A 25343-nucleotide genomic window follows, 5' to 3' on the forward strand; every position below is an offset into this window, starting at 1 on the left:
AAGAGGTGACGTTGAGGTGGGCCCCTCGGGGAATAGTAAGGGTAACAGGCACTGTGCCCTGGACCCGCATCAACCCCTCCTGCGTTCATCTCGTCCTGAGTCAGGGCCCTAAATACTACCTCGATGCAGAAGACGCCCTGTGGTACCCCCAGCTCAGACCCCACGCTCCTGCACCTGTGTGTGACCCACGTCTCCACCCCCTCGAGCACTGAGCCCCAGCAGGTTCTCCCCTCAAGATCCCACACTCACACCCTGGTTCCTTCCCGGCTGACGGACACCACCCAGACACTCCGTCAGCTGCTCCTTTCCCGGCTTTGCAGACTCTCCCGCTCTGCTGCCACCTTCTACCCAAGTCCACGTCCCCCCTCTCAGGACTGCAGAAGTGTCTCTACACTGGCCCACCCCCTTTGGTCCCTGATCAGCTAGAGGTTCCTTCTAGAACAGAAGAGCTTAGGACCCTGCCACAGCTCCACGGCACGCAGAGCCAGCCTACGTGCTTGCAATCTGTGTGTCATTTCCTTATGCGTCCCACGTATTGGGTTCTGTCTGCCCTCTCCCACACACGCAGACCCACGTGCACACACACACGCCTGTACACGCCCGTGTTGCAGCCCATCGCCAGGCAGTGGGTGTGTGGTGGTGGTAGGGGGGACTCCAGCCCTCTGGATCCTGCCAGCTCATCCTTAGGACTCTGCAGAGGTGTCACCTCCTCTGAGAAGCCCTCCTCCCCAGCCCTGCTCAGATAAGCCTCACCCAGAAGAACTTCAGCAAGTTTCTCTGAGAGGCTGTGAGTGCCCCGGGGCTGGGAGTGGGTCCAGGGGGAGTGCAGTTGCAGGGCTAGGAGAGCACTTTTCCCACACTCCCTGGGACCAGGAAGCTCCCTGCCCACAGAGCCTGTTCTGACAGATACTTAGGCTGGATCCCATTGCTTCTGCTCCAACCAGTTCCACGCCACCCGTAGGCCCTGCGTGACGCAGGGAGAGGTGAGTAACCAGCCCCTTCCTGCCCACCCCGCGCATCTGGACTGAAGTCTTCCTCCACCTCAGGCCCACTCCCCCTGCAGACTTAGGACCCCCTAGCCCCTCCCTGAAAGGCCCCACAGCAGGCCTGGGGCTTCTGCTGGACTTTGGCCTGCCCTCCCGGGCCCTGCAGGGGCGGCTCCGAGGCTGCCTGGCCCTCCTGTCTCAGGCTTCTCGACCCTGAAGTTAGAAAACTGGTGAGCTGTGGTTAGCACACGGCAGAGGGGATGTTGGTTTTGACGCTTGGCCTGGCTCTGGGCTGCAGGGCAGGTGGTGGAGTAGCAGAGTCCTGCACGGGCATCTGGTTACTCATCTGCGAAATCGTGCCTGGACCCAAGGGGGAGTCTGTGTGCCCCCCGGGGGGCTCCGGCAGGGGCTCTGGCTGGCTGCAAGGGGGCCCCGCCCGGTCCCGCGGAGGGACAGCGTGAAGCCATGTGAACCTGCATATCGTGGGGCTCTGATGGCCTTGAGCAAGCAGGTGAGGTCGCCGCAGAGTGAAATGAGGAAAACCAGCGTCTCAGGAACTCCCAGCAGCCTCCTGCTCTGGGGGGGAGGGGGGGAGGGGCCCAGGAGCGGTTCCCAGAAACGCTCTTCTCTCCCTGCCCCTCCTCTGGGTCTCTTTGCAGACCCTAGGCTGGGGGCAAGCCGGGGGGGGGGGGGGCAAGGCAAGCATTGCCCCCACCCCTCCCCTTACCTCCACCCCTCCCCCTCCCATCCTTCTTCCCAGCCTGTCTCGAGTCCCTCCGTCCCTCCCCCTCCCCACCCTGCCCACCACAAGCCCGGACCGGACACCAGTACTGCTCGAGAGATCTGAGTTCCCGCCTCCTCCGAGGGCCTGGGAGAAAAGCTGGAGGGAGCCGGTCCCGGCAAAGCCGGGCCGGGGAGGGAGCAGGCGGCGTAGGGTCCGGGGCCGCGGAGTGGGGCGGGGCCCTCGGGGGGCGTGTCAGGTTTGGCCAATGAGAGTGCGGAGGCCGGGAGGGGGCGGGGGTCAGCCTCTGGGACGGGGCGGGGGGGGGAGTTCATCCCTGGAGGATGGGTGTCCCAGGTCCCCCGGAGAGGGCGGGTGCCCGAGCCCTGCTCCGGATGGGCCAGGCCGGAGCTCACCCAGGAGGGCTCGCCTCACCAGGACGGTGCCCAAGCTGACCCCTACGAAGGCAGGTACCCGAGCTCGCTCCAGCAGGGCGGCCCCTGACCCACACCCCGCGCCGTGTCGAGCCCCTGCCAGCCGGGTGCCCCTGACCCGCTGCTCTCAGCCTCTGGCCCGCTCCCCGCCAAGCTCCTCGCACCCCGGGTCCCCTCCTTGGAGTCACCGCATCCCCACCCCTGGCCCAGGCTCTGAAGGCCGCCCTTTGGCCCAACCGTACAGCCGGGTGTTCATCTGGCAAAAACTGGAGGCCTCCGTGGAACCGCGGAATCTGGCGCCAGCCGATGGGGGTGGGGGGAGCAGACAGGGCCCTGCTGCCGGAGGTGAGGCGGAGCTGCCCTGCCTGGGGGCCTGCGAGGCTGAGCCGTCGCCCACCGCCACCCCCAGGCCACTCCAGAAGCCCCTCTGGTTCTGGCTGGGCAAAGTAGGCCGCACTCTGACAGCCGCTGCGTACTGGCGGCGGGAGGGTGCACCGTGGGCCTGAAGATCCCGCAGACCCCCAGCGTAGAGGCCCAGCCAGCCCCGTAACCACAGGAGCCACCTACCTGAGCCGCAGTCGGCAACCACTCTGGGCCTCTGTTTCCCTCTAAAAATGGGGCACTGAGACCAGCCCATGCTGGAGGGGAGGGTCCCTGTCTCCGGTTCCATGGTGGCTGTGTGCCCAGAGACCCAGAGTTGTCTGTCGTGGAGGGGGAGAGCCACTTGTGGTCTTCTCCAAGAGCCAGATGGGCCCTAGGTCGCACGGCGAGGGGCTGGAGATGCCCCGTCCGGCATCCCCGTCCTCTCCCACGGGCCCTCTCGGGGCCGCCTGCCTCCTGCCCCATGACTCAGCACCTTTGCCCAGCACAGCAGGACTTTTGCCCCCTGCCCGCTCCTCCAGCCTCCTGTTCAGATCCCTACGGGGTCTCCCAGCAACGCCTGCCCAGGATGCGGGAAGTCAGGGCCTCCAGGGGCCAGGGCTGGTCCCCCAGCAGGACTGGCACTCTGGACCTGTCCCGGGTCATGTTGCTCGTGTACGTGCTGGCAGCCCTGGAGCTCGCCTGCCTCTTCATGCAGTTCTCAGTCATGCCAGTGAGTACCCCTCCACAGGCAGCCTGGCCACCGGCGTGCCCTCGCCGCCCCTCTCACCTTCCATCTCTGCCCTGGTAACGGCCGGGGGTCGGGCCTCATGCTGCCCAGGCTCCTCGCGCTGGGGACCCCTTGCCATGCTGGAGCTAAGTTAAGGCACCTGGGAACTACGCCCCTGGACGGCCCCCTTCAGCACGTCCTGCGCTCCGGCTGCACCACCAGCTGTCCCCATGACAGCCCCCACCCCCCGCACGGCTGCCCTAGCGCGTACCTCCCGCCCCGCCTGGGGGCATTTGCCCTACGGATCTGCCACCCCGACACCTGCTCAGCTCACTTTCTAGTCCCACTCAGGCCTCTGCTCAGGTCTCCTCCGGGGCGGGGCCCTCCCTCCAACACCTGCCAGGTACCCGGGGTCACTTGCCCTCCCGTCCTGGCTGGTCCGTCCGCATGCAGCTTGCCCACACCCCACGTTGTACTTCATGGCATTAGATTATTTCTGTCTCTCCAACCAGGATGTGAGGGCAGGACTGATCCAGCTCATTCTATGCCGCCTCCCTGGGTCTGGAATTCTGCCTGGCCATAGCTGCCCCTTGGTTTAAGTGGCCATTGTGGCTTGCTGGGCCCGGACACCCACCCTCCTCCTCCGTGCACTCTTGTTTATTCATTCAACACCGCCCTGTGGGGTCTCACCCTCCTGGGGCAAGAGCACCCAGGGGACTTTGGAAGACCCAGAGCCCCAGAGATCCTTATCTGTCTGGTCCGGGTGGGACCATGGCACTAACCGCTGGCCACTCACCAGGAGATTCTGATGAGCAGCCTGGGCCCGGGGATCTGGGTGGGAGGGGGTATTGCCTTTGTCACAATTCCGGCCTTGGCAGGGCTCCCTGGCCAGACAGTGAGCCCAACTCCCCCACTTCCCAAGCCCAGCTCACTTCCACCGAATGGCTTGGTCTGAGCCCTTTCTCCTCTCCTTGGCAGCCAGGTACCTTGCTGTCCTCATCATAACATGGGTGACGGCCATCCCTCCCTTGGAGAGTTGGCGCTGGGGCAATGAGAGAACAGTTGAAATCCTTAGCACGCGGGACACAGAGCAGCTGCTGGTGCCACCTCTCCTCCCACTGGCTCTCCCAAGAGAGGCATGTGTTTGTTCAACCAATGCTCGCAGGTACTCTGAGCACCTGGTCTCAGAACTCTGAATACCGCAGACTGCAAAGTGCACCCCTGCCGCTGGTGGTCCTGGGCGTTGGTGACACCCACCGGCAGTAAACAGTGCATAGTTAGACTGTGCTGCAGGAAGGGCACTGGGGGTGCCGAGGAATGTGGCAGGTTCGGGGTCAGCAGGGCCTCCCTGAGAAGGCGACCCTGAGCGAAGCCTTAAAAGAGACATGGGAGTGAGCTAGCCAGTGCAAAGGCCGTGGGGCAGTAGTGGGACAAGTGCTGGAGAGGGGAGAAGGAGCTGAGCCCAGGAGCTGCTGATGGATGGGATACAGGTGTGCGAGAAATGGGGGGCTCAGGGATGACACTGCGGATTTGGACCTGAGCCCTTGGAAGGGTGGAAGCATCAACGGTGGAGCAGAGGAGCTGGTCTTGGAGGGAGACCGGGAGTCAGTTCTCGACGTGCTGAGCTCCAGGTGCTTTTAGACACCACGTGCAGAGCCAGAGTAGCATGGGATTTGCCGTTGCCCATCTGAGGTGAACCCCAAAGAGGGGAAGGAGGGGCCCGCAACTGCCTGCACTGAGTACCGAGTCCCTGGAGCCTGGACCCAAAGCCCCTGTTGGGCTCCCCGCTACAAGATAAGGTTACCCCAGGGCCGCTGAGTGCCAGGGCCACGGGTCCCCCCATGTGCACTGCGGAGTGGTCAGAGCCAGACCCTCAACCCCCTCCCACCCTGCTCAGGGCTACCCCTCCTACGCCCTGCCCATGGAGGACCCCAGATTGCAGATGCTGGGGTCCTTCCGGGCCCTTCCCATGGACCCCGCCTATGTTTCAGTACCTGTCCCGGAGGCTGGGCCTGGACTCTGTTGCCTTCGGCTACCAGCAGACCATCTTTGGCGTGCTTCAGCTGTTGGGCGGGCCCGTGTTTGGCAGGTACCATGGGGCAGGGAAGTTTGGGGGCCCTCACCCCATGATGATCCAGGCCCACCCTTTGGAGGTCACGGCCTGGGTTATGCCAGGTTCCCAAACCTCACACTGGGCCCCACTAGAGAGACGGCAGCCGCTGCTTCATGGACGGCCAGCCCGCAGCACAGAGCGGCTTTAGTCCCTTTAAGACTGGGTTAAGCCCCTGCTCCCAGGGTATCTCCACCCCTAACTTCCACGAATTCTGGTTTGTGGCCAGACCCAGAGAGAGGATTTAATTGGTGAGACCCTCATGGCTATAAATGCCCCGCCCCACTGAGCCGGGGGGTCCCACCAGCAACTTTTCTGGAAAAGAATATTCTGGGGACTGGAACCCCCCAGACTCCCGCTAGCCTCAGCGGGGGCGCTGGGCTCAGGGACGTGACAGCAGACATCCTCTTGCAAAGCCTGCCATGGACAGATCAACGTGGCAGGAGTCAGATTTCTAGAGTTACTCCACAGAAAAGAAGGGTCTCCAGACCCGGTAGCATCGGACAGAGCAGAGCCCCGGGGTGGGGGGAGGGGCGGTTTCCCAGGCTTCAGCCTGGGAAGCGCTTTCTGTAAAATAAGCACGTGCCCTTGGTACATTTGCATCCCACGAGTTACTCACACAGGCGTGGGAATGGCCGTGTGGGTCAGACCCCCCCGAGGTCACTGAAAACTGTCCCACTGGAAGGATGGAGAAACAGGCCCTGAGAGGAGGCAGCCCAGCAGCCCAGCAGGGCCCTGGGCGCCCCCGCCCACCCTTGCAGCACCGGGCCTCCCTGATCAGCCCCGTGGGGGCACTGCGGCCCGGTTCCCCGGCAGTCCCAAGGGGTTGTTGTGGGGCCGAGGAGCGGGAAGCCTGCCTCACACCTGTGAGGGTCACAGGTGTGGGGCCCCCAGGTTCGCAGACCAGCGCGGGGCGCGGGCAGCGTTCACGCTCTCCTTCCTGGCGTCCTCAGCGCTCTACCTGCTCCTGGCTGCCGCCTGCAGCCCGGCCCTGCCCGGCGTGCCCTTACTCTTTGCCTCGCGCCTGCCCGGCGCCCTCATGCACACGCTGCCAGGTAGGGCCAGGTAGGGCGCCTTCCGGCCTGCTGGAGGACTATGGGTGGGGGGCGGGAACGGGTCGGAATAGCCAGGGCCAAGGGTGGGACCGGAGGGAGGCGGGAGAGCTTGGTGTGGGCGTGGCCTGAGCCAGGGGTTGGGGCGGAGACCACTCCCAGGGTGCCGGTCTAGTCTGGAGAACAGGACCGGGATGGAGGGGTGATGCGGGGGCGTAGCCCGCGGAAGGGGGCAGGTCCGAGGTGAGGAATAATGGGGTGTGGCCTGTGCCGCGACCAGGGTGGGGAGCACGCGGCCTGGGGGCACGTCGGGGTCCCGCGGGTGATGTGGGGGGTGGCTGGGGGTGGGGGCAGGTCAGAGGAGTGGAGTGGTGTGAGGGCGTGGCCTGTGGCTTGGGTCTGGGGTGCGGGGATGGCGAGGTGTGGCCTGGGTCCGTAGGCCACAAGACGGTGGGCGAGGGGGCCGCGCTTGTCAGCACCCCCGTCCCACCCCGTAGCCGCCCAGATGGCCATCACGGACCTGTCTGCGCCTGAGGAGCGGCCCGCGGCCCTGGGCCGGTTGGGTCTGTGCTTCGGCGTTGGCGTCATCTTCGGCTCCCTGCTCGGCGGGACCCTGAGCAGCACGTGCGGGTGAGTGTCCGGGGCGGGGACCCGGTCGTGGGGGGGGGGTGGGCGGGCCGTCGAGGCGGTATGTGGGTACGGGTCAGGACGGCCAAGGCTGGGTCGGTTGTGCGCCGCGCTCCGGCCCTCAGCCCAGCCCCGCCACTTCTCCAGGCCTTTGTTTCCCCATGTGCACGCTGAGCGGGTGGGGTCCATGGGAGGGTGACCTGCAGGAACCTACAGCTGGGGGTGGCCATCCGGGGCGTGGCCTTGCGGTGGGCGGGGTCCGAGGGCTTAGCTAGGAGCGGTGGGCAGGGCCCCCGGCGACGCGGCCCACAGGGGGCAGTGCAGCCAGCAAATGAGGGAGTGGCCAGCAGGGGGCAGTGCGGTCGGCAGACGTGAACGTGGCCAGCAGGGGGCAGCGCGGCCGGCAGACGGGCGTGGCCAGCAGTGGCGTTGCGGCCGGAAGACGTGGGCGGGGCGGCCGGCTGGGGGCGCCGTCGCCGCATGCTGCAGCCGCACCAGGTCCGTGCGCTCGGGCTGCTCATTCCTGGGAGGTCCCACGCTGAACCTAAAGGAACCAGACGGCAGGCCTTGGGGGCGGGGTGATGGTGCCATCACCTCCCTGCGATGGGGATGCTGTGGGCAGCCAGACCCCTTGCCTCCGGAAGGAGCGAGGGTGGCTTGCGGGGATAAAAAGCTAGCGTGTGTGAACTAAAGGTCTCTATTGCCCTCACCACCCCCCCCCGAGTTTTGCGCACCCAGGGGTCCGGGGGCTAAACTCAACTCCTGCCCAGCGTCCTGAGAGCCTGTGGGCGGCAGCTCTCACATGTGGTCTGCAGAGTGGACCCCATTCCAGGGACAGACCCTGCAGTGGGGCTGCACAGAGCCGTCTGTTCCAGTGGCCCTAGGCGTGCATACCCTTGGACTTAGGACACCTGGCCCTGGAGAGGCCTTGCCTGGCCAGGGAGGAAGCTTCTGCTGCTTCCCCCTATGCTGCCCCACCCCCGTTCCTCCCCCAGGTGCTCCGACACCCACTCAAAACCAGCTTCCTACATAGGAATGGACTTTGCACCTTACCTTCATTCAGGCCCAAGACCTTGGTTTTGCTCTGGGGATCCAGGTGCCCGGCCCAGCTGTGGGTGGAGGCCCTGTGCCAGCTGGTGCCCCGCCCACCCTGCCTGGGCCTGGATGAGCTGCCCTGGGCCTCCATTCAGGCGAGGAGCCTTCCTGCTGTCTGAACCACACATGCATGCACTCAGCATGAGGCCAGCACCTGGCCCTGCATCTTGAATGACCCTATGCCGGGGCCCCTGGGGGCCTTAGTTTCCCCAGGTTCCCTGAGTGCCCCCAGACCAGCCCCAGACTTGAGAGCCGATGATGGCTGAGCCCCAGGGATTGGGGGACAGGAGGGCACAGTGGCCTTGTCAAGGCAGCTCCCTCTCTCGAGGGAGGTCTGTTCAAGGCCTCCGCCCCCCACCCCTCCCCATCATTTCCTCAGAGCTGGGTTGGGGGTGGCCGGCTCTGCTAAGTGCTGTGAGCAGGAGGGTGGGGTGCAGAGGGCAGGACTGCTTCATTCATTTCCCCCTCGATGTTTATTGAACACCTATTAAGTGCCCCTGGGATTCCAGGTTCTGGGATACAGTGGTGAACGCGACAGGCGAGTCCTCAGATGAAATGAACGTGATGTGTATTCCTATAACGTCAGGCTGGAGGACATCTGGGGAGGCAAAGAGATAGCAAGTGCAAAGGCCCTGAGGTTGGGGAAGCGAGAAGACCCGTGTGGCTGGAGTGGAGGAGAAGGGGTGGGCAGTGGGTCAGGCCATGGAGCCCTGGGAGGCATGAGCAGGGGCAGGGGATGAGCTGGCTGCTGTGTCGAGAATGTGGAGGCTAGGGCCACCTCAGGGAGACCAGAGAGGTGGCTACTGAATCAGTCCAGGTGGGAGAGGACGGCAGGGGGACAAGGGATGGCCGTGGTGGGGAGAGGGCAGGGGCAGGTTCTGGCTTGGTTTTGCTGATGGCTGGGGTGTAAGTGTGAACTCAAGGCCGTGCCCAGACTCCGGGGCTGGCCCTGGGGGAGTCGAGGGCCTTGCTGAGATCTGAGCTACCAGGGTGCCGGCAGGAGTTGGGTCTCCGTCAGGATGAGTGTGTGCTCAGCACACACTTGAAGGAACCCCAGAGTGGGTGGCTGGGCGGGGGAGTCTGAGCTGGAGGACAGTGGGGCTGTGTCCTCGAGTGGGTGGCTTCTTAGCGCTGGGAACTGCTTAAGATGGAGGCTGGTGCCCAGCACTTCATGTTAGAAGCCGGGGATCGGGAAAAGGTACCAGGAGGACCAGAAGGGAGGGCGATCCAGGGAGATATCCAGGCGTGTGGGTCAAGGATGGGACCCTGCGCCCGTGACGGATTCCGCCTGAACCAGGGCTGTCTCTCTCCATGTGCGATGAGGGCGGAACCTGCTTTGGTAGATGGACCAGGGTCAGGAGAAAGAGGACCTCTGTCCCCAGGGAGGAAAGAAAGAGGGTCAGCGGCTGCAGAGTAAGGAGGGGCACCAGGGGCGTGAGGAGGGTGCTGGGAAGGGAGCGACGACGCAGAGAGGAGCCCCGCTAGCTGCCCCGCACAACAGGGCTTTCAGCGCCCAGACTTGGAGTTCACCTCCCAGCTCAGCCACCTGCTACTGTGGGCCATGGGCAACCTTCCTCACCTTGCCAGCGCCCCTCCCGCCCCCCCACCACCACACACAGAGGCCTCCTCTGGCCAGCCCCACCGCACGTTCCCTCCTGCCCTCTGCTCCAGCCCAGCTGCTGACCCAGAAGGCACTCTCACTTCCCTCTCCCTCCCAGTAGCCTCCAGATTCACCCCCACCCCTGCCCTCACCTTCCTGAGCATCCCACTAGCTTCCCTTCTTTCATCCCAAGATCTAAGGCGCTGTGTACACTTCCTTAGACAGGTGGGGAGACCGAGGCCCCGGAGAGGGTAAGACTCCCCCATGGAGCTCCCAGTCTCCATCCGAGGCCCGGGGAAGGGGGGCTCCGGGACCCCGATGCCCCATCTCCCTTGTCCAGCCTCTCTGCTGGCCCACGGCCTGCTCTACCTCTTGGCAAGGCCCAGGCAAGATGTAAAGGCCACACTCCCGCCCCCCCGTTCTTCAATCAAAACTGAGGCACGGTGTGAGGTCTCCCTGCCCACCTCCACCCCGGCCCCCTAAAGGCCCCTGAAGTCCCCAGCCGTGCCCCACCCCCTGCTGGGAAGCAGGTGGAAGGAGGAAGCGGCCTCGGCTGCCCTGGGCTGGGTAGTGGTATAACTGGTTTGGGCCCAGTCTGGAGCTCAGGGCTGGGAGGCCTAGCTCCCATGGAGGACCCAGACCTGGGTCCTGAGTCATTTAGCAGGTGAGGGGGCAGCTCTGTGACTCATGTCCCCGAGCCTGGTGCCTCACAGCCTGGGGAGGCCTCTATCATCCCCTCCCCCAAGTGGGCCGTTTGCCTCTGGGGTGGGCGGCACCAGCCTGCTAAGCCCGCCAGAGTTGGGTCCCGGGTCGAGGGTGCTCAGGGATTTGAGAAGTGGGGGCCACCTGTCAGACGCCACTGATGGTGAAGTCAGACAGAGCCCAGGCCTGATGGCTGGACTTAGTGTGTGTGGGGGGGTCTTTGCAGGACCCCCTGCTCCTCTGAGCACTGAGGTGCTGCACACAGGCCACAGGTACAGCTGGGCCCGCAGTCCAGCCCCCAAAGGCTCTGTCCCCCGGAGGTGGCCCACCAGGGTAGCCGCTCCTTTAGGTCCAGCCACAGACCCTTGAGGTCAGGCAAACCGGGGCCTCAGTGTCACCGGCTGGCCCTCCTGGGCACTAACTGGCCGGCGTGTGGCCCCGCTCTGACTGCAGCCGTGCGCCGCACCCAGCAGGCCCTGGTGACTCGGCTGGTGTGACCCCGCTGCTTGTCTGGAGGCCTGGGGGGAGCCAGTCGACCCGAGAACCGTATCTCGGCCCTTGGTCCGGGCGAGGGAATGGGAAACCCTTATCCTGCTGACGGAAGGTTTCCGCCCCAGTGACACGGCAGTGTCCCTGGAGTTAATGAGTAGACATCGAGGGCTGCCCTGAGCGGCTCTGGGACGGGGTGACTCACGGGTCACCCAGGCTGCCTACCCCACTTGGTGCTGGAGGTGGCTCACCGAGGGTGCGCGGGGCCTCCTGGGTGACCCTCCACCCGAGGGTGTGGAGGTGTCCCCCCATCCCGGGGCTCGCGCCGCCCCTGCAGACAGAACCCGGGTGTTTCAGGCACTAGGAGGTCCATGGACAGGGCACAAATGGCTGAGAGCAGTGGGGCTGGGAACCTCAGCCTAGACCTGTCAGCTGGACAGTGTTCCGGGCAGAGGGGAAGCCCGTGCAAAGGCCCCGGGGCAGGAAGGAGGTTGGGGCTTGCCTGGAGGCCTGTGTGGGCAGATGCTCAGGGGACACAGAGGACTGCAGAAGGTTAGGCCGGACACAGCGTTAGGGCCTCTTTCTGGGACTCGGAAACCAGAGGGGGGCTGACGTCCCACAAGATGGGGTGGACCCACAAGGCGTCCATTTTCAGACACCGTCTAGCCACAGGGCCAGGGACTGTGGATCAGGGGAGGCAGGGGGACTTCTCCCCCGCAAGCTCAGGCTGGATGCCTGGTGCCTCTCAGGATCCCCGCACGGCCAGGCTTCCCATGAAGCCAGCTGACCCCAGCCTGCCCTTCAGTTTGGACAGGACAGGGGTACGCAGCCCGGGAGGCCCTGAGCCCCACCTACACCCAGGCCTGGGGACCTTGGCCGAGTGCCATCCCCTCTGGGAGCCCCGGAGCACGCGGGGAGGGAGGGCAGCTCCAGCTGCAGGAGGAGTTGTCCCCTCCAAGCCGGGCAGGAGAGGGACGGCGTCAGGCTCAGAGTCCGCACTGGGTGGGCAGATGGCCAGGCCTGCCACCCTCCTGATAACGTCACGTCGGCAACTTCCGGGACCTCGAGATAAGGATGAAAGTGGCGTCTGTGTCCGCTGCCATTTGACCAGCGCCGGTGGCAGCCGTGGTCAGTTCCAGAGGCCTCCCATCGGCGGGACTCGGGGTGGGCTGCCTCCAGGCTGTCCCGGCCTTGGCGTGGGACAGGGGGTCCCGGGAGGGTGACCCCTGTGAGTCTAGCCCTCATTTGCATCTGAGGAAAGGAGGTCACCCAGCAGGGTAGCTACAGAGAAGGGACAGAGAATTCGGGTGCCCTGAGTCTGGTCTGGGGCCCTTTCAGGGTGTCCATGGGTCCATCCGTCCAGTCTCCCATCCACGCATTCAACCAAAAATAAAAGGGGGTGGGTAGACAAAGACACACTAACAGTGCCTGCCTCATGGTCAGTGCCCAGTTTGTAAAAACAGTCCAGTGAGCCAGTGGACAGGTGGCCCAGAGCCCCATCCTGCGCGATTGGCGTCCCAGAGGTCCCCAGGGCCAGAGGCAGACTCTGGGGGTGGGCTGACTGGAGGCCCCCGGGGAGGGGCTCCCGAGCTGTGTCTCGGACGACAGAGCAGCAGTGGGTAGGGGCACGAGGCTGGAGGGCGTCCCCACCGAGAAGGCCCCCGTGTGGGACCCGGGGCTGCCACGCTTTCCTGCCGTCTGTCCACTTTCCTTTCTGCCATTTTGTCTGGGGGAGTCGGAGAGCACTGTGGGTGGGGAAGGACACCCAAGCCTCCCCTGGGGCAGCTGTGAGCCCCGACGCCCTCCCGGGGCCCCCGAGGGTCCCCGTGTCCCCTTCGGTTCACTGGCCGCCACACAGGGACAGGAGAGATCTCTGGAGAAGGGGCCTGGCTCCCTGCCACCGCCCCTCACTTGTCACCAGCCTCCCAAAATAGCCATCTAAGCGGCCGCCTCTGCTCTCACGCACTTCCGGGGCATCTGGCAAAGAAAGCTGGTTTTGTCCCTGCCCAGGCCGGCCCGGAGCAGTGACGTGCGGGCCTGTGAGGCCACAGTCCTGAAGAAAGGGCCCCTCTCTCTGACGGTGGCCTGTGGGGCCCGTGCCCGGCCTCATGCCTCCCCTGGGTCCAAGCAGAGCCCTCACTCTGGGGTCCAGTGCCCTCTGACCCTTCCCACCTGGCAGCCAATGGACTCGCCCACTTGTCCGGAACCCCTGCCGCCAGAAAGCCCAAATGTCCAGCATCCTGGGCAGTGGGTATCGGCTTGGGGGCCAGAGATGGGCCCGTCTGGGAGGGGAGAGGTCGGTGGCACGTGCAGACTGGACAGTGCCGGCTGCAGCACTGACCAGCTGTGTGAGCCCGGAAACAAGGGGCTGCCGAGGCCCATTCTCTGGTGCTGGAGTCCCCACTGGCTTCCCTGCCTGGGGTTCCCGCAGGAGCCATGCACGTGTATGTGTGCAGGTGCGTGCGCGTGTGTGCACCTGTGGTGGAGTGGGGGCGGGGGAGTCCTCTCTTTGAACTTGGAGGAAGGTCACAGGCAGCTTGTGGCTGCCTCACGTGAAAGTGCGGAGGGAGTCTCCCACGACACTGACAAGGTCTGGGGCAGGACTTTTTTCGTCCATTTAGTCCACGCTCTGATGCCCACTGGGGTCTCGGCACAGGGTCCCACCCAGGCCCACCTGCCCTCGGGGGCGGATACTGGCCCTGGAGTGGAGCAAGCCCTTCTCAGAGGACAGGGCACCCACTGGGGAAGAGGGGCAGGGCCTCACAGAAAGGGCCTTTGCAGGATGTATAGGAGTTTTCCGTGCTTCAGAGGGGCAGGGTGTTCGGCTGTGCACAGGTCTGGCGGTCGAAGCAGCCCGGCTCAGTATGAATCTTCTGTTTCACTCTTTGTCTTCCTCCAGCCCTCAGGGGGAAACGGTGACAATCAGAGGGGCCGGGCCCCAGTGCCTTTGTCCCCAGGTGACACGGGCTGCCTGGAGCTGGAGGCCGAGGTCTGCCCGTGCGGTCCAGAGAGGTCGAGGGCTGAGTTTCCATGTAGTGACTCATGGAGGGGAAATGCTCCCTCAGAAGTGACAGCTGAGTGCCTGAGTCACGACCCTTGGTGCCGCTGTGGGCAGGCGGGAAGGCACCCTGAGGGCTGTGTCCTAGGTTTATCGGGGGGCCAAACGCCCCCCTACCCCATGGGCCCAGCCTGCCCCGCCCCCTCCAGGAAGTGGTGGTGGGGTGCTCCTGAGGCCCCCTAAGTGCAGGCCTGCCCTCCCCCAGGAGGGGAAAGAGGCATGACAATGCCCAGGACGCAGATGGGGCTGCAGGGGGTCCCACAGTCTTCCACGTGGGTGCGTGGAGCTGAGATTCTAACCCAAGCCCCGGCCCACCGGGCACGTCAGCCCGGGTCTCTCCGGCCCCTCTGGGCACCCTGGCCCCAGTGCCATCTGGCATTTTGCTCACCGCGAGCCAGCACCCTACCTCACCTGAGTCACTGAGGGCAATGGTCACTTTCTCAGCTGCCCTCCTCCACCCCAGGCGGCCCCTCCAGTCCCACCAGAGGCCGGAGGACTGAGGGTTCTGGGGACGGGGCCCTGTCCCCCGGGAGCCTCAGTCTCCTGCTCCACAGGGTGGGGAGGACCCTTGGCGCTGCCAGGGTTGTCTGGGGAGCATCCTCCCTGCTGGTTCCAATTCCGCGGAACACAGCCCCCAGGCCTCTAACACCCCTGTCCAAGCCGGGAGCAGTGGGTGCACGCCACACAGCAGCCTGGTCCTTCGGGGGCCTTTCTCACCCCTCAGCAGCCTGGGAGCCAAACGTCCCCTGGAGAATCGCCACCCGCCCCAGGCCCCTGCCCAGCCCTTCTGGGGCTCGCGTTCTGGCTCCCACTGCCACCCATGCTCAGAGGCCGCCAGGACGCGTATGCTGTGTCCACAGCCCGAGGGTCGGGAAGGCAAGAGCTTCCTGTTTCTTCATCCATCACCTCATTGATGTGCCCTGAGGGTCCCGTGGCCTGGCCTCCAGTTCGAAGCCTGCGAGGACATGAGTGGGGGGGGTTTGAGCTGTTCTCAGCTGTCAGAGCCTGAGTGGGACTGAAGGGGCAGGCGGGGGAGATGCCGCAGGTGACACCTGTGCCCTGGGGCCTGAGCCCTGTGTGACCACAACTGTCGCTCACAGGATTCAGTGTCCGGTCATCGTGGCTCTTGTGGTCAGCCTCCTGGGAGCCGTCCTCAGCCTCACCTGCATCCCCACCAGCACCAAAGGGGCCAGCGCCCATGCCCAGGCTGCCCTGCCAGGTAAGCTGGGCAGACACACCCCACAGATGCACACAAGTAGCCCCACCAGGTACATCCCGCTGGGTCTGCCCTACCGGACACACCTCACTGCTTACACCCCACCGGGTATGCCGCTTCCGGATGCCTGGCCAGTGTGAAGTGTGAGCCCTCCCCTCCCGCCAGCCGGCACCCTGGACCTCAGGCTAGGCCTCCCCCAGCCCAGCCCACCCTTCAGGGAGGCTTTGCCGAGACCACGATGTGCCAAAGCATTGCCGGTGGCTTCTCACCCGCGGGGGCAGAGGGCTGAGCTCCAGGCAATGGGCCTGGGGCACTCGGGGCCACTCAAGCCCTCTTTTCTTCCTTGGGCCCCTCCAGGACGCTGGGCATCTCCCAGCTTCGGACACCACTGGAGCTGAGCCTGGAAAGGACCAGGAGGGGCCTGGGAGGGGGCGGGCATGGCGAACCAGGATCCCGAGGCCCAGAGCAGTCGGTCACTGTGCTGTATGGGGGGACGTGAGGGTGCCGGCTTCAGGAGCTCAGCTCCCGGGGCGGGGTGCCGAGGCGGGGGGCAGAGCACAGTCAGGTTAGAGCTTGTGGGCTCAATGTGCCTCCCAGGCCCCACGAGGAGAGGTCAGGGCTCGAGAGGGGGGTCCCCTCCAGGGTGTCCCAGCCCAGCCACTTTGGCCTGGCACAGAGTGGGACCCCATGCCTCCTGGCCAGGTGACCGAGAGCTCTGGAGAGACCCACCTGGGACAGGAGGCCCCTGAGCCCTGGCTGTGATGGGACAGCCCAGAAAGAGGCAAGAGGGAGGGCCTGGGTGGGGGCCTAGCCTGCAAAGAGACAGAGGAAAAGGGCCGAGGCGTAGGAGCACCTGGGAGAGGCAAGCAGGGGGGCACCGCCGCACCCAGCTGGGAGGCTATGACGAGGCACCCAAGTGGCCTCCGGATCAGGGTAAGGTGGCCGCTCCTGGCCGACGGCTGCCTCACCAGCCTTGCCATGCCGTCGCCCAGAGCCAGGGCCAGGCAGGCAGCAGCTGCCCGGTCATGCGGGTTTGGGGAGTGAGAGCCTCCACCACTTGGAGCCCGGGTCCAGGCCAGGCTGCCCCCTGAATTCAGAGGTCCCCAGGGTCAGCAGGGCCCGAGGCCCAGTCCTGAGTGTGATGAGCTGCCCGGGGCTCACCGGGCGGGGCTGGTGGGAGGCACGCTGAGCACGAGCTCACATCCCCAGTGGGTGTGGGGCGCCGGGCAGCCGGAGTGCTTCCTCCGCACCCAGTGGGCCCTGGGGCGCGGGCTGTCCGGTGCTACCGTGGCCTCTCCGGGTGCCTCAGGGAAACCCAAGGCCAGCGTGTTTGACCTGAAGGCCATCACCTGCCTGCTGCTGCAGCCCGGCGTCCTGCCGGTGTTTCTGGTCAAGGTCATCTGCGGCTTCCCCTCAGGTGAGTCCCGGCCGCCTGGCCAGCGTCCAGAGCCCGGTGCGGCTGAGAATTCGGGGCTGCGGAGACGGAGGTCTGCAGCCCGCGCGTCACCCCTTCGCTCTGCCCTGTGTCCCACGCTCCGAGACTCCACTGGGCCCTGTCCAGTCACATCTGTCCCAGAGAGGGTGACAGCCCACTGGGTCACGCAGATGTGGCTGCACAGGCCAGGAGGAGGAAGAAGTGAGGTTCTCCGTCCTTCCCTCCTGCCCCCCAGGGCCCTGCTCGGGCCCCAGTTACCCCTGCTCTACAGAAGGTCTCACTGCCCCGGCCTGTGGCTTCCAGGGTCTCTCAGGACAGTCCGGGAGGTGGGAAAGACGGTACGTCTGCAGGTGGACGCGCACATTCTCGGTGGAACTGAGGGCCTCCCTGACCACAGTCGTGCCCAGTGGCGACCGCTCTGAGCCCCCATCTGGGGTCCTCCAACCAGGGGAGCAGTGCAGAGGACAAGTCAGCAAGGCAGGGTTGACAGGCGCTCAGGTGCCCCCACACTGGCGCTAAAGGGTTAGTCCCTCAGCCCAGGAAGCTCTCTGTCCAGGCAAACTGGGCAACCCCCCGCCCAGCTCCATCTGTGACTCAGGATGGCGCAGTGGGGCACAGTGACGGGAACCCAGGTCACCGACGTCAGTTCTGGGGCCAAATCCTCCTACATTATCAGCCCAGGGTCCCCCATCTCCCAGCCTCCACCCCCAGACAGCCTTGGGCTGTGGCCACCCTGTGCATGGGGCAGCTTCCGGCACCTTCCTGTTCACGGCCCACAGCAGCCGCATGGGGTGGACCTGCCAGGGACAACCTCGGAGAAGGTTCACGTTGGTCTTCCCTGAGCCGGTCACCGCGGCCAAGCCCCTGGCACCGTGATGGTCACCCGACGGGGGGAGCAGGTGTGGGCACAGCTGCGCAGCCCTGACCCCTCACCCCTGACCCCCCACCTCGCCCAGGGCTCTTCATGGTCATGTTCTCCCTCATCTCCATGGACTTCTTTCAGCTGGAGGCCGCCCAGGCCGGCTACCTCATGTCCTTCTTCAGGGTCCTCCAGATGGTGAGTGGATGCTGGGCGCACAGGGTGGGCGGGGGTTCGGCACCCCACGCTCTGTGGGCTCCCTGCCCTCCCAGGGTCCTCTGGGCAGTCGGCCTGTGTTGGGGTCCCAGGACCTCACAGACCACCGGCACCCGGTTTCTCCGCGGCGCAGGTGCCGTCCTGCATGCCCGCCTTTCGGGTGTTGCATCCACACCTTAGCTTCTGGCTTGTTCTCCTCTCCCTGCTCGCGGCTCCCACGCCTGGGTCTGTCTGCCCGCCCATCTGCCTGGAGGTCCCGTCTGAGAGGGGAGAGGGGAGACTCATCCGCAGTGGAGGCTGGCGAGCCCTTGGCCTCCCATTGGGAAACACTGCGGAGGCCCATGGTCCGCCGCGTGTCCATCTGGGCGCCGGCGGTGGACAGGTCGGGAAGGGGGCAGACCCCAGTGGTGGGGCGCGTTACAAGGAGAATGGCCGGGCTCTGCGTCCCGCCCGCCTGCCCGCCGGTCGCGTGAGCATGGCGGGGACAGGTGGCGACATGCAGCCGCCACCCGGGACATCTGCCTGACAGCCGGAGCGCAGGAGGGGCTATTCCGGGACCTGCCTGGGCGGGGGAGAGAGCTCACGCTCTCCGGAAGCGGGTGGCATTCCCAGCACCTCCAGGCCATCTGCTGCCCGTGCCTCTGGGCCCAGGACTGGTCTAGACTCTGGTTCTAAAATAGCCACTCCTGGGAGGGGCTGGCCCCCCACCCCACCGTGGGCCAAGAGGGCCTAGCTGGGTAGGCTGGGAAGTGGCAGCCTGGTGGAGGAAAAGAGAGAAACAGAAAGCAACGGCAACGATAACAGTGCTCTAAATCGGGGGCCACTGGCGCTTCCTTCTAAACGGCTGCTCCTGCCTGCCTGGGACCAGAGCACCAGCCTGAGCTTGTCCTGGGCTCCCCGGGACCAGGAGGCCAAGCCTATACCCTGGCTGAAGCCGGCAGACCCCTCGAGGCCCTCAGGGACAGACCCTGGTAGCCTCTGGCCTGGTCAGGCATGAGGGTGGGCCTGCCCGAGACGGACCCGGGCTTCAGCACCTGTGAGGATGGTGGTGGACGGGGTTGGAGAGCAGCGGTGGGATTCGGGAAAGTGCCTGGGGGTGGGGGGCTGGGGACCCCAACACAGGCCGACCGGGTGGAGGAGCCTGGGGAGGGCAGGGAGCCCACGGAGCGGTGTGGGGTGCCAGGCCCCAGGCCCTAAGTCCAGCGGAGGGAAGGTGGAGGTGGCTGAGGGCCTGAGATGCGTCTGCAGGGGAGGCCCAAGCCGCCTTCGTCGGGTGCCTCCCTCCCCGCCCCGCCAGGGTAGAGCTGGGCACCGAGGGTCCGGGGAGGCGGCCCCGCCGCGGGGTGAACCATGCCTCCCACCTGGTCCCCCACAGCTGCTCTTGCACCTGCTGCTTCCGTTGCAGACCATTTCCCGCCCCACCTGAGGTGTGGTTGCCGCCGGATCCCAAGGGCGATCCCCCCACCAGCACCCCCTTCCAGCCCCCTGGGTACAGGGATCGTTGGGGTTGGGGTCTCAGGGGGTGGCAGCCCGGATGGTCCTAACACGAGGGCATGGTGGTCACCCTTCCCCCGGGGGGCTGGCAGCCCTCTGTCCCTCTAGGAGCCTCCTGCGAGGGCCCCCCCTCGGCCTTCATCTGGGCCCCAGGCACAGCACCGCTGCAGTGATAGGGAGCGTCCGTCGTATGGGGTGGGGGAGACGGAGGCAAGCCCCCAACCACTGGCGCATCTGGTGTGTCAGGGGCGACAAAACCTCAAAGGAGAATCAGGGCCCTTGGAGGGGCAGACATGCTGCTTCAGATGGGGTAAGGGTTGGGGTTAGGGTTAGGGCTGGTCGGCTCTCCACTGGCCCATGGAGAGGCTTGGAGGGAGAGAACTTCAGACAGGGAGGGGCTGCAGGTGCAAAGGCCCTGGGGTGGCTGGGCCGGCCTGAGGGGAGAAGACTGCCCCCTGAAGACGTGTGGGGCATGGTCTGCAAGGCCAAGAAGGACCCAGATTTACTCAGATTTACTCGAAGTGGGTGGGACCATTTGGAGGCTGGATGTGGTCTTACTAGCCCCCTGCTGGGGAACTGGGTGCTTGTGGCCGACGTGACCTCCGGGGAGGTGGAGGTGGCTCGGGCCAGGGCAGCGGGGAGCAGGACAGGTGAGCAGACAGGGTCTCCAGATGGGAGGGTTGGGAGAAAGTGAAATTTCTGGTGTGCTTGGTAGCTCTAGTTTCATGTAATAACACGTAAGGCACGAAAGCTTCGGCTTTGTTTAAGTTAATGGGAAAATGGAAAGACGACCCCAGTCCATTAGGGTCCTGGTCTCTGGCTCTGTATGAAAAGCTGAGGCAGGTTGAAATCTCCCTCCTGGCTTGGTGGTTTCCTCTCAGGGTGCAGGGCACTACAAGACACTTGCCAAGTAGATCTTCCCTTTAAACAAACGAAAACGAAGACAAGCAAGTGTGAGAGTAGGATTTTTTTTTTTTTAAAGAAGGACATCTTTGGTGCTCCTTTGAGACAGTTTCGTTTTGCCAGGCAGGCAGCTCGGAGTGGCCCGTCCTGTTCCGCAGGGGTGGGCCCGCCCCGTCACAGGGCGCAGCCCCGGCCTGACCCCAGCCCCAGGGGGTGCTGCTCTAAACCCACTGTGCCCCGGGCACTTCCTGTCTGCCTGGTGGAGGTGGCAGGGGACCAGGTAGGGAGCCTCCCCCTGGCCTGGGGATGGCCGAGGGCTGGGTTTGCCCTCTGAGTCACATCCGCAGCGTCAAGGGTGTCCCTGCTCTGGGCGGTTCCTCCCACCCCCACGAGGGCAGGAAGGGGAGCCTTAACCTTAACCTGGCTCCTGGCTGGCTGACCCTGGGGCCGGGGGAGGGGGCTGCGGCCAGGAGGACAGAGCTGGGAGTGGAGGGCGGAGCAACAGTGGGGGTTATCTGGGGAGACTGGTTGCCCCCTGCTTACCTGCCCAGGCTCAGGACAGGTCCACCGCCCTGGGCTCCAGCCCAGCCCCACTCCTGGCCAGCTCTGGGACCTCAGGCAAGTGCCATCCACCCTCTGGGCCTCAGTTTACCCAGTTGTAACTGGAGCTGTGGCCTCCTGAGATGTGGAGGACACAGGGCTCCTGGCCCAGTCCCTGGCCCCAGTTGACAGTAGCTGGTGTGCCCGCCTGCTGGGGCCAGGCCTCCATAGGGCCAGCTGGGAGGGCGACCCCACATGGGCACCAGGGCTCTGAGCTCGGGTCCCAATCCAGCCCCCCTCTCCTCTGTGCCCTGGTCTCCCCATCTGTGAATGGGGCAGGTCCCACCTCCCAGAGGAGACAGCCAAAGAGGGGGCTGAGGACGAGTGATTGGCCAGGATGGGGCACATGGGGGCCAGGTGACACGGTAGGGGGCTTCCCAGGGCCCCAAGGGTCCCCAGGGTTGGAGTCGGGGCCACACTGGGAGCATTTTTCTATCAAAGAAGCTTTTTGCACCGTAAGCCATGGCCTCCCCCACCCCCATCAGGAGTGAACCGGTCGTTTGATTAAAATATGTTTATCACGCCTGAAACTGCAGAGATTAGTTTTGAATGTGGACTCGGACCTCTGAGTGGCTGGCTATGCATGTGTGTGTGCGCGCAGGTGCATGTACGTGTGCGTGCATGTATGTGCGTGCACGTGCGTGGGTGTGTGCGTGCATGCGGGTGCACGCGTGTGCGTGAGAGGTGCCCAGGCTGCTGGCCCCGTCTCCCCTGGGACTTTGAGGCCATCGTGGGTACCACAGGCTCACCCCTGTGCCCTGCGCCTGGCGCCTGCTGTGGCTGGTGGCAGTGGCCCCAGGGGCTGCAGGTGGTGGGGGAGGTCCCGCGGCTGGCCGCAGCCCAGCCCCCTCCGCAGGCCCGGCTGCACCCACCTCCACCCTCTCGCCCTCACCTAGGTCTTCCAGGGCCTGGTCATCGGGCGGCTTAGCAGCCGCTTCTCCGAGGGAGCCCTGCTCCGGGCCAGCGTGCTGGCGTTCAGCGTGGTGGGACTGGCCATGGTGAGAGCTCCCGCCTCTGGCTGCCCCGCAAAGAGCAGGGTCCCAGGCCTGCTCCCCTGACCCTCTGCCGGTGCCCAGTTTGCACTTGAGCCCCTGGGCCCCCTGGCCCCCTCTACCCCAACCCAGGTCACCTCAGTGGGACCTCAGGGATGGGCAGTTCCACCCTGGTCCCACGAGGCCCTGCAAGGCCCCCGTGACCGTGACCCTGCTCTGCCCCTTGGCAGGCGCTGATGGCCAATGTCTTCCACTTGTGCCTGCTCATGCCCGGCCTGGTCTTCAGCCTGTGTGCCCTCAACGTGGTCACCGACAGCATGCTGACCAATGCCGTCTCGGCCTCAGACACGGGTGAGGGCAGCATCCCGGGCCGGGTGACGGACAAGCCCTGGGGAGACCCCGGCCCTCCTCTCTGGGAAGCTTGCTGAGCAGTTTCGGGCAAAGCAGCTGCCCTAATGTGGGACCTGCCTGGACTCAGTGGGCAGGATGGGGATGGTGGGCTGCAAGAGGGCTCAGGAGAGAATCCTGCCCACCACCCAGTCCAACTAGACCCAGCCAACCCTGCACCAGGCCCTGCTGATCAGCCCAGGGCCAGGCCTGGGGGAGGGGAGGAGGGCTTCCTGGAGGTGGCGTCTGGCTTGGCTCTGAAGCATGGGCAGAGAATGGCTAGAGGCCAGAGGGGGTGGCTAGCATGGGGAGCACCTCCTGTTCCCTCCCTGCGCACGGGATGTGCAGGTGCCTCCTGAGTGAACGAGTGAGGGAGTGAGTGCTGCCCCCGGGCCACCCAGTGAGACTCAGGCGCCCCCAGAGGTGGACCTGCAGTCCCCCAACTCTGCACCTGGCCTTCTTTCTTGAGGCCAAGGAGTCTCCCATCCAGACTGGGGGTCCCTGGGCCCGATGCTGCCCAGGCTTCTGCCCCCGTGCTGCCCCGGGCATGGTGCAGGTCAAGGTGAAGGGCTCCTGTGGGCCGGTTGAAGTCTAAGACCTCCCTCCCTGGCAGCAGGGCCAGAAAGTTCAGGGCCCTGGCTGACCCTCCGTCCATCTACCTGCCTGTCTGGGAAGGTCAGACTGAGGTCTAGAGGCCCTGATGAAAATGGGGAGGCTGCTGGGCAAGGCCTCTTCTCAGGACTGCCTTGGGGACCCCAAGGCCGGCCAGACCTGCGGCTCTGTGGTCCTGGGAGACTAGACTGGTCCTGGAGGGTCCCGGAGGCTGTGGGCTGGCAGGTGTGAGAGGCCAGGAGGAGAGAGGAGGGGAGCAAGGCCTGGAGAGATGAGGGCAGGGCCTGAGCGGGAGGAGGGCGGAGCCTGAGAGGGAGGAAGGCGGGGCAGATCCAGTCCACCAGGGCCCCATGTGCCAGAGGCACCATCCCTCAGCTTGGAAGGAGCCAGAAGCCGGTTCCCAGCACCAGCCTGGGAACCGGAAACCACAGAGGGGGCGGTAATTGCTCCCTGGTGTCTGCAGGGCATGTGGGCGTCGGGAGAGGCTGCTCTGAAGGAGAGAGGGCATGTGGGCGTCGGGAGAGGCTGGCCACGCCCAGCTGACCCAAGGGCAGGGCTTTCCAGCTCCCAGAGCGAGGGCTGTGAAGCCCCTGGAGCCTGGGGCCCTCGGGGCAGACGGCAGTGTTGACAGGAGCCACACGCTTGGTGGTCCTCATAGGGCACAGCTGACAAGAGGGGTGTGGAGGTAGGGGTGTCAGGTAAGAGGGGTGCAGGCAGCCAGGCGAGCCCGGGAAGTGGGTGCAGAGAAGCAGGTGCGGGCCCTTCGAGGGCCCCGAAGCCCCTCCCCCACCCCGGGGGGAGTTCCCTGCAGTCCACGTGAGGGCGGGAGCCAGGTGACTGGGGTGTGTGGTGGCCCAGCCCCCACCGCGGTGCTTCGGGAGGCCCCTGGCTGGGATGCCACCTCTCAGGCAGGCCTGGTGCGGGGGGGGCCTGGCCCACAACCTGGGGCCCTGTTCCCAGGCTCCTCCTGTGCTTGGGAACTTTCTGGAGCAGGGCAGAGGCTCAGATCCCCATCCGAGAGGGCCCCGTGCTCCCCCTGCATGGCTGGGGGGTCTGCAGGGAGGGAGTGGGGGGGGGCTGGAGGGCGGCGGGGGAGACAGGGAGGCTGTAGCTGTGTCAAGGCCCTGGGCGGCTGGGGCAGTGATGCTGAGAGACCCTCCCCTCCCCCGCCGTAGGAACCATGCTGGGCCTCTGCGCCTCTGTGCAGCCACTGACCAGAACCCTGGGGCCCACCCTGGGAGGCCTCCTGTACCACCGCTTCGGAGTCCCCGTTTTCGGCCACGTGCAGCTCGCCGTCAACTTCCTCATGCTGCTGGTCCTCTGGAGGCAGCCTGTGCCCCCAAAGATGGACAAAGCCTGGTGACCGTGGCCCCCAGGCACAGACTGGCAATAAACTCCCTTAGGACCTCTTCCAGGCTGATTTCTATCAGTTGGGCAGGGGGCCTGGGGACGAGGGCAGGATGGAGCCTTGGATGCTGGAGGGCTTCCTGGAGGAGAGGGCCTGCAGCTGTGCCCCAGGGCTCCAGGGAGAGCAGAATCACCCAAGTTCATCCCAGTGGGAGGTGGGTCCTGCCCCCGGAGTCCGCCACCAAGGCCAGTGAGGAGTACCCCCTGCTGCCACCCAGACAGCTCTGCCCACGACGTCCCCAGAGACAGGGAGCTCCGTGCTCACCCCTTCACACCCCCCACCCCACACCAACCCCCGGCCTGGGGTCGAGCACGTGCTGCCCGCACACCCTCCTCAGCCCTTGAAATTGCTTCCACTCGTGAACAGAAAGAGGACACGGTTGTTTGAAAAGATCAGGACTTTTGAGGCTTGGGAGGAGATCTAGGAAAAGAACCCTCATTTCACTGTTGGGGAGCCCCGTGGGGAGGACCAGGCATCCAGGCTTGAGCACTGGAGAGCTGTGCCTCCCCCTCCCCCCGCCTCCCAGCTCAGGTGCTGCAGAGAAGGGGTACCAGACGCAGGGAGGCCAGCAGGCTGCCGTGCCCCATGACCAGTATGGAAAGGACAACCTTGTCAGGTGTCTACAGACGCCCTTGAGACCAGGAAGGCTACCCCTCCCCCACAGGCTGCCTGTAAAAGAAGCTGTTCAACTCAGAAACCCCAACCTCAGAACTTCACGCCCCGACTGGAGGGGCCTCAGAGAGCCAGGGTCCGCCCACCCTCCCGGCCCGAGGGCTCAGGCCGGACCCTGCCTCCACTTGAGCCCGCCAGGAACTGGGGTCCCACCCGCTGACTTTGGTCATTCACCCAGAGGGTCTGGTGGGAGGGGTCTCCAGGGTAGGGCAGCATGGGGGCGCACCCTGGGGTTGGTCTTTTCCACTCTCTGAAGGAGCCCCCTCCCCATTTGCACAGGGGCTTCACAGTGCTGTTCAGGAGAAAATTCATGGCAGGAATGGTTTCTTCTCTGGACCCAGCACCCAGGCTCCTGCAGGCCTCCCAGCAGAGGGACAGCCCCTCCCCAGTCTGACCCCTGCCACCCGGTTAGGAGGCCTGTGATGGTGCCCCCCCCCCATCAAGGGTAAGTGACTGACATTAGGGCCCAATTTTGGTCCTTCACTCCCCTCACCTCTGCCCCCCACACCTGGCTCCCTCCAGCCACAAAGGTGAAATGAAGGTCCCCTGGCTAGGCCAGGATCAGCGTCCTGTCCCTTTCTTCCA

At 65.3% G+C, this 25343-nt stretch overlaps 1 protein-coding gene across 1 annotated transcript; it reads left to right on the top strand.

The window, feature by feature from the left end:
* Nucleotides 1-1479: 1479 nt before the first annotated feature.
* On the top strand, nt 1480-24041 carry SLC22A18 (solute carrier family 22 member 18). The gene is made up of 12 exons (XM_060304371.1): nt 1480-1497; nt 3044-3234; nt 5223-5320; nt 6295-6396; nt 6891-7023; nt 15065-15183; nt 16490-16597; nt 17572-17672; nt 20215-20367; nt 21584-21685; nt 21910-22030; nt 23854-24041. The coding sequence occupies exons 1-12, from the start codon at nt 1480-1482 to the stop codon at nt 24039-24041; spliced, it is 1434 nt and encodes a 477-aa protein (XP_060160354.1).
* Nucleotides 24042-25343: the final 1302 nt, after the last annotated feature.

This window comes from Globicephala melas, chromosome 8 (genome assembly GCF_963455315.2).
Source record: "Globicephala melas chromosome 8, mGloMel1.2, whole genome shotgun sequence".
NCBI lineage: Eukaryota > Metazoa > Chordata > Mammalia > Artiodactyla > Delphinidae > Globicephala > Globicephala melas.

What these genes read in the sequence shown, in the direction of transcription:
- SLC22A18 (XM_060304371.1), top strand. An exon ending in GCGTGGTGGGACTGGCCATG is followed by an intron (nt 21,686 to 21,909) that starts GTGAGAGCTCCC and finishes GCCCCTTGGCAG; the next exon opens with GCGCTGATGGCCAATGTCTT. An exon ending in CGTCTCGGCCTCAGACACGG is followed by an intron (nt 22,031 to 23,853) that starts GTGAGGGCAGCA and finishes CCCCCGCCGTAG; the next exon opens with GAACCATGCTGGGCCTCTGC.